The 12,270-nt window shown below is 32.8% G+C and overlaps 1 protein-coding gene across 1 annotated transcript; it reads right to left on the bottom strand.

Moving 5' to 3' along the window:
* Positions 1-3,153: 3,153 nt before the first annotated feature.
* LOC133698548 (PI-PLC X domain-containing protein At5g67130-like) lies at positions 3,154-9,738 on the bottom strand. Its single transcript, XM_062121504.1, has 9 exons — positions 9,580-9,738; positions 9,423-9,488; positions 9,213-9,335; positions 8,958-9,095; positions 4,695-4,793; positions 4,146-4,449; positions 3,833-4,056; positions 3,647-3,733; positions 3,154-3,549 (listed from the first exon to the last, which is right to left on the bottom strand). The coding sequence occupies exons 1-9, from the start codon at positions 9,640-9,642 to the stop codon at positions 3,382-3,384; spliced, it is 1,272 nt and encodes a 423-aa protein (XP_061977488.1). The 5' UTR covers positions 9,643-9,738; the 3' UTR covers positions 3,154-3,381.
* Between the last annotated feature and the right edge of the window lie 2,532 nt (positions 9,739-12,270).

Genomic DNA, 12,270 nt, shown 5'->3' with positions numbered 1-12,270 from the left:
CTCAGCTTTCCAAATCCAGGGTTTTATTTTATTTGAAAGCCGGATTTTATATTTGGTCGACTAGCTTGTGAGTGAGACTAAATCCATCTTCTCGTTAAAAGCAAACAAACCACATGGGAATCAGAAACCATGGGAAGAAAAAAATAATCTGGCTGAGAATATAGAAATTCCCAGACTCCCCATCAAAGTCTAGCACAATCGGATCTTGTTTTGGTGCGCATATATACTTGTATACTCCATTAACCATGCTTGAAAGTGGCAGCTTGGATCTGAATACACACACACACATGGTTTTGATCTCGAAACAAAAGAAAACTGGACACGTCCATACCTCCGTGACTTGTCAAAAGCTAAGACGGCACACCAAATATGGCATATTTTCTCAATGGAATGTTCAAGAGCAGAAGTTCCGAGGCTGAAGAAACAGTAATTAACGTACCCAGGCCGTGTTTGATATGAAGGGAAACTAGGTTAAGAAGTTATCCTAGCTTGTAATTTGAAAAGGAAAAATGCGTAACTTTATTTTCTGTTTATCGCATATTTTAGATAACGTCAGAGATTGAATTTCACCCACAAAGAGAATAAAGAGACTCCATTGACATTGGGACGCAGATAATTGGATGGCCTTTGCTCATGCTTGCCTCCAGCCACGATTGAGTACCGTAGGATCATTTCATTGCATTGCGCATCCACATCCACGTCGTTGCAAGAGGCTGATGCTCTTATTATTCTTGGAAAAGTTGTGATTGGTAGATGGCAATAACCAGAAAGTCTTGGGAATAATCATGACGAAGCAGAATACATGGAACATGAGCACTCTAGCAACAATAAGGGCTGGTGAGTGGTGCCGATCGATGCAAATTGATGCAGCTATCCATGTTGACCTCTGAATGCAAGGCACTGAGGCAGGTAGGAGACAATTCAATTTAGTGGAGCATTTAGGCAAAATATTCTTGTTCTGTTTATCGATCACGTATTAGATTCACGAGAAAGTATCACTGTGTATATAAAATTTAACTTTCATTCGATCAAAATACAAGATAAAGAAGATGTTCGGAATATGCCATTTATTCCCCAGCCATAAGACACACTTTACCTTGATTCCCCTATCTACCTACAAATCGTATATTCCGTTTTCTAAATATACAGATGACAGTAATAGGAGGCGGCTAATTGCTTTGATTAGGGAGCTTGATCAGAAATATTTCGAGTTAAGCTTAGTATATGTTAATTAACATGTCATTAAACCTTGGATGGCATAAACTATAGAACCCTGGTGCCTTGAGCCATGCACAAACCGCCAACAGAAATATTTGTTTATAGTTGAGTGCCCATGATCTTTAAGCACAAACACCTCTTGGGCTCCTTGACCAAGGATGCCAGATCCCCCCTCCCTTCTCTTCCTTTCTATTCTTGAAGAAGATGATAGACGCGTATTTCTTGCCACTTAGGGTTAAGGTCTAATAATCTGATCGCTATAGGCTTGTAAACTAGCCCATGCTTCTATGAAATTAGCCCAAGTACTATACGAAAGATTCCATTTTGCATTTGATGGCCACTAAAAAAGGCAGTTTTTTCAGGCCCCAACATTGCGAACACTGAATACCACGTGGCTAAGAAAATGAAAGGGAAGATGATCATGGCGGAGCCATCTAGGGGTAGAAAAGGGTAATTGCATTCTTAATTTTTTTCAAAAAAATATTTTTTATATTAAAATATTAATAATATCTTAACCGGTTTATTTTTTTTCTGTTAGTTACTAATTAACCCAAGTTGCATAATATAATTAATATATAATATATATGTCTAGTACATTTCACTAAATTTTTTTTTTTCATTAACTAACCGAGAGCCTTTCTTCTTTTGAAAATTGAGAAGAAAATAAAATAATACATAAATTAAAAACAGAACAATTAATTATTTCTTTATAATTAGTCGTTGAAAATATTAAGGCTTATGATAATTTAAGGGTTTGTTGAATTAATATGTATATGGTTAATATTATATACATATGGATATGAATTTCATATGAAAAATAATGGTAATAAGCTTATTAGTGATTGAAAATGAAGTATAGGACAACTCAAAAAATTAGAACACAATAGAAAAATTAAAAAAAAACATTTATGTTTAATCCACTAATAGAAAATAATAAGTCTCCCAGAACAACATTTAATTTGTCATGATAATCCTTTTAAATCATGGTTTTAGCTACTCTATCATATATCAGTATGGAATTGTTGTCAAAAACTTTAATAGTCTTTGAAAGATTTAGAAAACACAAGTATTGAATTTACTCTAAATTAAAAATAGATAAATTATAATTTGATTATATATATCAAGAAAAACGCTTTTAATGAGATTGATAATAAAATGAGGTTATCTATCCCTCTCACCCGCAAATTAATTTTTATATGTAATAGATGTTTACATGATACGTAATATCAATCATTTGTTAATGTGTTGTCAACTGAGAGGGGCAGATAACCTAATTTGATGGTAGCCCTTATAGTCAAATAACCCTCTTCATTATTTTCTCCAAATAGGTTACCTAGCTGGAGATAAAAGGCGGATAACCTTGAGAAGTAGGGTTACAGGGGTTGATCAGGGTGCCAAGAGGATTCGGAGCTCAACTCAAACTCTACTGCACCGCCCTATGAATCACACTTCGTTTAAAGGTACAACTGAGGTGACTCTTTCACTTTTTTAAACATTGCAGAGACTCCCAAGTTAACCTCAAAATGAAAAAAGAAAAAGAAAAAAGAAAGGGATATTCAGTCTCTTGGGAGGATATTCAGGCGTTCATCAGAACTACTCCAAACCCAATATAATATAGGCGATTTCTGAAAGAGAGCATAATATTATTCTCTAGTTGAGAGGATGGCCCTTGGGAGTTGATCTTCAAGCATGTACGTAGAGAGGGGAATGTCTGTGCTTACTGGTGTGCTAGGCATGGAGCTTGTATGAAACCAAGGGATTAAAAGTCTTGATGAAGTCCATAGAAAAAAATCAGTCTTGGAAGGTTTATTTCCTAATCACAAGTTCACTGCAATACAATCACATGAATGTCATTTTTATTTTTATTTCAAAAACACATCCCCATTGCAGAGAATAGGCAGCATCGATGGTTATAGATTTTATACTCACATTCGATCAGTGGAAACAATTCTCTGTTTCGGTATGGAAGGATAATGCACATCAGATTTGTTCAATAAAACCCTAACAGTTGAGCTAGTGTTGAGTCCAAATAAACAAATGTAGAACAACAGAATATCCTACTTTTTTAGCACATAAATCCCATTGCATACAGGTTACTATTGGTTAGAAAGGCATATCTTTCCTGTCGTCAGAGTATCCGAAGAAGACAGACAGGTACCTAATTTAAATTGACAATGATAAGAAAAGGGCCACTAGAACTGTCCCAGGCAACCACCTTCCTTGAACTGGTCTTTTTTCAAAATTCGCAAAGCTGGAATCATCTGCTACAGTTCCGAGAGCCGGGGTGATGCTAGGCTCAGGTAGGTTACATGCACCGAAGGTCATATTTGGCTGCAAATAAAAGAGATGCCAGTCAGGTTTTTTTTTTCCTTTAAAATCAATGTCAAAAAGCTGAACCTGCAATAAATGGATGTAGATTGAAGCGGACCTTGCAAGTGGCAATATTTCCGCATCCGCAAACTAGATGACCATTTGAGACATCGACAGCAGCTGGGGCTCCCCCACCATCACTCCTCTGAAATGCGCATATGAAAATTGATCATGGCTAAAAACTGGGCTTTGCTATCTTCATGTATTTTTACAGATTATGAATGATAAAGTGAAGTGCACATACCTTATAAAAATCAACTGCAATGAAGTTAGGCCACCGATTACCCGCAGCCTGATAACATGTGTTAACCATACCCATCAAAGGAGCAGAATTATGCTTGCAGGCTTGTGTTATATCTGGCCTGTCAGGAAAATGGTTTACTAAAACTAGTGACCTTGATGTCGTGTCCAGGGCAGGTGATTCTGCACGGTTTGGACATGAACCAGCAATCATTCCCCCATCCCCATCTGCAATTTCCACCTCCATAAGGGTTAATCTGTTCTCTCTAGCCATTGAATTGTTCTAGATTCAGGATAATAATAACAATAGGACTCACATTGGTTTTCTACGATATATCTCCATTCATAGGCAATTCCTTCAGAGGCCTCCTTAGCGGACTTTGAAGTGAAAACCACTAAACGCTGATTCTTCTGGATCATATCATCAACTGTTGGCCACTTGCCACCATTTTTTGGCATCCGAGATACAGGATACCAGTATTTCCTCAGGCCAGCAGCATCAAACACTTTAGTCAAGCCTCTTGGTGATGTGACGTAGTCCTCGATGAAAATGGTGATAATTTCTAATGGGTTGGCTTCAAGAAATGCTTGAATCTCTTTCAGAACATTAATGGCTGGTTGCTGGATTTGGAGGTAAAACAAGTAACTATAAATGGTCAGGCACTATATCCAAAATCCAATGAAAAGCTTGATCTCATTTTTTTCAAAATCTGAATATAGATTTAGCTGTTGTAATAATGTTGCTACAAGAAACCAGAAAACTAAAGATTGTTCATTAAAGCTTAAGTAGTTTTGTGTACTAGACATCTATGTGAGATGAATGGAATGTCTTTTATGTGGTGCCCGAGAATCTTGTGGAAACTTACGAAAGCTGTAAAGTTGTAGCAGTTTCCTCCGAAGGAATGACACAACCAAATGTCATTCTGGAAGTCATACATATCAAGCATGAATCCTCTAATGCCATTCTGCAAGAGAAAACCACTTTTTAAGTATACTTTAGTTTTTTTTTTATTTAAAAAAAGAAAACCATAATCAACAACAGCATAATAGATCAGTTCCTCAGAGAAAAAGAAAGAAAGAAAGAAAGAAAATCAAAATCAGCATCAGTTAAGTAATTGTCTGACAAACTAAAACACCTCTTTATTATAATAATTCCTCTGTGGCTTCGAATATCCAATTATTTGAATTAATGGCCACAGCAATTTGAAATTACATAATTATTTGATAATCAAAAATCAATGTGAGCCACAGTTCTCTTCTTGTATAATTCATTTACTTTTGAGTATCTGTTGTCCTGTCTACTAAAGGAATTAGGAACATATTATGAAGAGTTCTTGTTTTATTTACTCTTCTGTTTCGTAACACACATATCTGCAAGAAAATAGCTATGAGCAACTGCTGCATTCAGAGCACATTGACCAAATGCAAAGCACCATCACCATTATTATTTCACCGCCCTAAGCTAAGTTCTTAGTAGAGGGTCATGACCAAACTGAGATCCCTCTGCTTTTTATTAGCATAGACTAAACCTGTTCCAGCGGACTTTGAAGTCAAGACCAATAGTTTACCTCACCATTAACTTACGAATCACGTGAACAAAGAAGTACACGTATATTTTAAAAATGTCCATTGAAGGGGCCATTTCAATGCGACATCATGGAGGCTTCCTCAGGATTCCATGACATCCTGCACAAATTCCCTTTGTTTCTTATACAAAAATGAGATCAGACATGATGATAGGAGTCAATAGACACCTAATTCATCCCGGGACAAAATGCAGTAGGTTAAAAATAATGAATAAAATATGAATATTGTTAAACTCTATCTCAAATCCAATCCAAATATAAAATGAGATATACATTTATATATATTTTTAGTTTTTGTTGAATAATAAATAATAGTTGGATAATGAATATCCAAATAGATACCCGAAATTTAATAGATAAAATATAAATATTTAAATTTCTCATAAGTTAAAGTTGTTGAACATTAATGAAGTATTTTTATTATTGTCATTCTGATTATACCCAGATAAAATAGTTTATATTAGATAGGTGATTCGTGTTATGCCACAGGCCTATTATTTTTTTTATCGTAGAAAAGATATTAAGAAGATGTAAATTTATGTTTTAAAAAAAATCTAAGATTTTGATCATTAACTCAAGATAAAAAAAGATTAAAAAAGTAGTAAAAAAAATTCTAAGTTAAACCAGATAAACATGTTGAATCCATGACCCGAGATATGATATCAAGATAACTTTATAGAAACAAAAGGTCAAAAACAAAGAATACCAATTTTCAAAAAAAAAAAAAAAAACAAAACAAATTTCTTCAGGCATTGCCTCAAATCAAATGTCAGAGGATTAAAAAGTAAAATTCTTTTCAAAGGCGAAATTTAACAAAAACTGGAAAAAAAAAAACTCAAGGCAAGCTTGTTATTTTAAAAAGAAAGATAAATCATATAGAAAGAGTGTAAAAAATAATGTTAGAGGATGAAATATGAAAAAAAAAGCTTAAAAAGAAAAAAAACAAGCAAGCTTGAGCGAACCTTATAAATCCGGGTTAAACTCTCAAATTCACAATTTGTTAAATTCTTAATCCGAGCTCAACACCTAAAAAATTAATTGTTGGAGGATAAAATCAATCAATTTAATTCAATTTAAAAATAAATTCCTTCAAAAAGCTAAATTCAATAATGAAAAAAAAAAGACAACCCTTGTTATTTTCAAAATGATTAAAAAATACCATAGAAAGTTAATTAAAAAATAACAAAATGCCGAGGGATGGAAAAAAAAACCAAAGAAACTTGTGTCAATTTTGTAAATCGGAGTTAATCTTTTAAACTCACAAACCATTAAATTTAGACTCGAACTCAACTAAGAAGCTAAACATTCAGCTAATTAAATGTTGGAAGATAAAATAATAATAAAAAAACATTAATCTAAAAACATCTTGCAATGTCAAAAAATTACAACAATAAAAAAAAGAATTAGATTTGACAGAAAAAAAAACTGTCTAAAAAAAATAATAATTAAAAAAATAGGATCAAAATCTGATAGATGAATCAATTGTGGATGAAATTGAAAACAATTCTTAATTTAATAAACCATTCTAAATTTTTTAAAAAAATTGTAACAAAGAGAATAGGGATGAAATTGAAAAAAAAAACCCCTTAATTTCATAAAGTATTCTAAATTTTAAAAATTGTAATAAAGAGAATAGGAATGGAATCTCAAGAAGAACAAACTTTAGGGGCTAATTTGATTTTTTTAATTCTAGCACGAAAATCAAGTAGGAGAGAGCAAATTGATTTATTTTTGTCTCCTGCAAGCAATTAAGTAAAGACATTGTAAAAAGAAAACATAGAATTACTATCTAGCCCTTTCTTTTTGAGTAATGACCAATGTATCTCCTAAAAATACCATCATACCCCTAGATAAAAAAAAAAATTCAATCTTTCACTGAGGACTCGCACATTATAAAACACACATGATGCTTGATATTGTGTCTTTTGCTCCTTGGTTTTAGTTAGAGTCCGTTTGGCTAAGCGTTTGCGGCAGCGTTTTTATTTAACAGTACCAACATATTGTTTGGTTACAAAATGAGCCGCAGCTTTCATGCATGGACCCCACCTTTATTTGCGTTCAAAACTCAATTTTACTGAAGCAGAAATTATATGCTTTTCGTTTCCTGTTCATGCAATTGTGTTTATAAACACAGTATAAAGTTGTTCCCATCTTCCTTCCTTGACCAGTGCTTCGGGTATGGATGGATTTTGTCCAGATGAGAAAACCATGAGAACTGTTCTTACCTGGGCGTGGCGCTGCTGGAGGCGTCAAGGGAGACAGATGGGCTGGCCTGCTGAAACCATTTTTCTTCTGTTCAACCACGAGGGCTGTTCTTAACAGTTTTCCTTTTGTTCTTCCCCTAGCCTTCGTAATTGTTGCTACACTTGAAGATCATGATGACGGTGATGGAGGGCTGGCCTACTGAAACCACTTTCCTCTCTTCTGTTTTCCCTTTGCTCTTCCCTTAGTCTTTTAGGTGCTCTCCTTGTTTGCGTGGAGAGTGAATTAATTCACTCTCTACAAAACTTCACTCTCCACTGTTGTGAACAGTGGAGAGTGAAAAAAAAAGAGTAAAAATATTTAATATTTAATTGTATTTTATTAAAAAAAATTAGTGTTTAATATTATTTAATAATATAACATAAATTAGAAGGAGATCACATAAAGACGTGATATTTGCAGAATTTGATCGTAATTTTAATTTTATTTCTGATGATATTTTACCTGATTTTGTTGCACGCTCAAAAAATCATGGAAACTGTAGTTCTTGTTCGATGAATTTTGTACGTGATGGAATTATAAATAGTTTAATGAAACAATAAAAAATATTTTATATAAAGTATTATTTATTTCATGACATAATAGCAGTAGTTAAATCGACAGTATTTAAATTAAAAACCATCAATATTAATATATATTTTTTAAAATTATTTTATAACCTCAATTTCAAAAACATTCTTAATCAAACACATTAAACTACTTTTTCTTCAACCTCAATTTTAACCACAGTTTTAACCAAACACCTATTTTTTCAAACCAACCTCAACTAAAAGTACTTTTTATAAAACAACTTTTTTCAAACCACAACCATAACAGCTACCGCAATACCAAACACACTCTTAAGCTAACTCCAATGTTTAAACCATAAATAAATAGATAGGGGGTCAATGTGGCCCCTCCTCAGAGCCTCTGACTTGTAGCGGAATAAGTAATTAAATATATAAATAGTAAGAGATGGCAAACCATGGAGATAAAACGGCGAAGCCTAATCATAAGAGGAAGACTACTCGCGCTTCACGCCTTATGCTTTGATGCTCCAAGGACATTTTGGACTTTCGACCAATATATCAAAGCTTCACAGCTTTTAGTGAAAAAGCAATCCAAAGTGTTGCCGTTTTCTTTCTTTTACATCAAAGCTTTACTTTAAAGCAACTGGACCCAACATTCGTACGGCAAGCAACAATATCACCCAGGATCCGTGTTTCATGTAAAGACTTGGTTTTTTTTCTTTCAAGATTTTCTCAGTAACCAAACAGATATCAGGGAAAGAAAACAACATACATTAAGCTGACCAGTAACCGTGTCTTGCTGATTCGTGGGAGCTAGAATAATGGACCCTGTTGCAGACCTATCTCCCAGCCTGGCAAACGAGTTGTGAGTTGTTAGCCACGTATACTGATTAAACGGCAATCCCTTCTCCTAATGGAACCAAACACAAGAACATAAGCCAATGCACACACGCGTTTAACTGCCCATGTTTACGACGCACACACGTAAGTTCAGAATTGATATGAGAATCAATGAATATGTACTGACCTTTGAAGTAGGAATCAAGGGTTGGATTCTGGTGCAACGTGGTCTTACATTTCCATTTGCTACACAAGTCTCACAGTGGAGACCTGAGTTGCAGTTGCTGTCTACCACACACGTTTGCCCCTCCTGGTCATAATTAGAGGAGAGAAAACATGACTTGGAAAATAAAGATTAACGAAGAAGATCGAGAAAAGAGTGTTGATGAAAGCCCACCTTGAGAGCAGTGGAGAAACCGAGGAGAAAAGCTGAGGTGAAAAGAGAGGCAATGAGGATGGATCTCTGTGATTGAAAGTAGAGAGTTAGTTTCAATGAAAGCAGAAGAATATGACAAGGAAAAGAGAGCAGAACAACAGGGCTGCTAACTGCTTGCCTGCAATTGCATTATTGGTGGTTTGGGTGTGTATTGTCTACTGCTGGTTTGAAGACAAAACATTAATAAAACAATGGAAGTTGGAGAGAAGCGTTTGGTGAGCAATTATGATGTTTGAGGAGGGAGGAATGCATTGAGGGGGCTGAGGGCTGCAAAACATTAAGGACTAATAAATGCCTAGAGATTTTTTTTTATGATTTCTTTCTAGTTTTTAAATAAAAATGTGAAGAAAAATCAAGTGGGTGGTCAAATTAAATATTGAATATAAATGATTTAAAAATATAAAAAAAATTGATTTTTTTTAAAATATAAAAACCAAAGGACTCTTTGAGGTATCTGTTGAGAAAAAAGTGTGCGTCCGAAATGTTGTCATTTTCATTTTGGTAAAGCAATCAACAGCCTGAGGCCTTATTAACTATTCTGAATTATCAGACAAATTAACCATTATAATAAGAAGAAGAAGAAAAAATCTAGTCTTAGTCATCTTACGGATGCAGCTTTTGGTCACTTTAATACGCTTTCTGTTTTTGTTTTTTTTAAATTTTACACTGTTTAGAATATAATAATAATTATGTTTTAAAGTATTTTTTAAAAAATATATATTAAAATAATATTTTTTTTATTTTAAAAAAATTATTTTTAATATAGCACATTAAAATATTTAAAAATATAAATATAAATAAAATATTAATTTAAAAATAAAAAATATAAATTTTTTAAAAGTATTTTTAAAAAAAAAAAAAAACAGTCCGTTAGATGAGTTTGAAGAAATTTGAATATTGAAGGTGGGAGCAACAAAGGCAAAAGCGAGTGCCTAATGGTCCTCTACTTGAGGACGAGTGTCTCATGACTGTACAGGTGGATGCAGTACTTCCCCTTACTAGAAGCCAAGCATTCATGGCAAGTATTGTTGCTAATGATGCTCGTGGTTCGAGCCTTGACAGATGGGAAGGACTGAGGAGGGGGACCGTAAAGGGCATGCACGGTGTTTTTCTTTTCTTTTTTCAAACTTGCAATGATTGATATTTTTTTTTTTGAAAATATCATAATGAGAAATAGCACAATTATTATCGAAAAACATGATTTTATTAATAAATATTAATAGTAATAACGGTTGTAAATAACTGTTATTTTTATTAGTATTTTATTAAATAATTTTTATTACCATTAGCGGTTGTTTAGAACCACTAAACAACAGCTAATAAGAATAGCGATTATGTCTCACTTAATTTTCATAGAAAATTAAATTTAAACCATCATAACTAAAAGACAAACAAGTTCATAAATTATTAAATCTTAGACTCATAATTCAAAGTGTGATATTTTAACATTATTTTTATTTGTTACTTATAATCCCAAATTAATGCGTGTGTTTTTTAAATATTGTTTTTGTTTTCGTATTTTTTAAATTGTAAATGGATAATTTGAAATTTTAAAATACTTGTTCATATATTTATCATTTTTTGACAGTATTAAATCATGCTTATACAAATCAAGTATGAAAATGAATGATATGTAAGACAACTTTAAAAGCAACATGACAATTAACAAAAACAATATTACAAAACTAATAATAATAAAAATAATTTTTAACTAGAAAAATAACACAACATAATTATACACCCGAGCCTATCTATGTTTTATGCGATGAGAAGTGGATGGACTAGCTTCATCAATAATACAACTTTCACCTATCTATGTGGTCTCATCCTCCGAAACAATATTATTTAGGCTTAATGTCTCTTCTAACAAGTCAAGTGTAGTACGACATGTATCAAGCCAAGAAGATGCATAATAACAAGTAAAACCATCATCATCATCATCACAAAGATCAGCCGCAACACGTCAACCATCATGTAGCAACTGTCTAACCTCTAAGTGATATATATATTCCAATATCATTATAATTCAACTCAAATCTTCCACATATAACATTTTTGATATCTTCATGACATGCTTCTAGTACCATTCAAAAACACAATACTTCTGCCAGTATAAGTGATATTATTATTCGTATCAGGAACAACAGTACGATCATAATGACACAACATAAAAAAGTTTGAAGACATATTCTGTAAAATAAAAATACTCATTATAGCTTATCAATTGAATTAAATTTACAACTAAAAATTAAATTACAACAATTGAATATCAATTAAAAAGGAAATGATCTCAATTCAATAGAATCTACAATTACGATAATTTATACAAAAATTCAACACAAACTGAAGTTGCAACGATTTCGACTGAAACTTTATTAATAAAATCAATTGATTAAAAGCCTATCAAATTACATCAATTAAAATAAAATTTATATCAATTCAAACAATATAACTAAATATGACAACTAACCCAATAATTAATTTAAACCCTAATTTTTATATTTCAAGTCTAATTGATTCCATAAATAACATTAATTGTATTAACAACACATAATTGCAACATTCAAAACCTAAAATAATCTAATTATCAAGCACAACACAAATAGCAAATTAAATCAAAACATAAAATTTATTAACTCAATAATTAAACTCATCAAACTAACAGACAATGCAAATATTTTACCTTGCTTTTATGATGTGTAGGTGGTTGGTGATGGTGGTGACGGCGGTTTGGATGGAAAAACAAGCTTGGTAGGTGGTTCGCAACAAAAAACAATAGAAATACTCGTGGAGACAAGGAGAAGATGAT

This window comes from Populus nigra, chromosome 7, assembly GCF_951802175.1.
Source record: "Populus nigra chromosome 7, ddPopNigr1.1, whole genome shotgun sequence".
NCBI classification, from domain to species: Eukaryota; Viridiplantae; Streptophyta; class Magnoliopsida; order Malpighiales; family Salicaceae; genus Populus; species Populus nigra.
The sequence above is the reverse complement of the archived record's forward strand: the minus strand, read 5'-3'. Positions and strand labels throughout refer to the sequence as shown.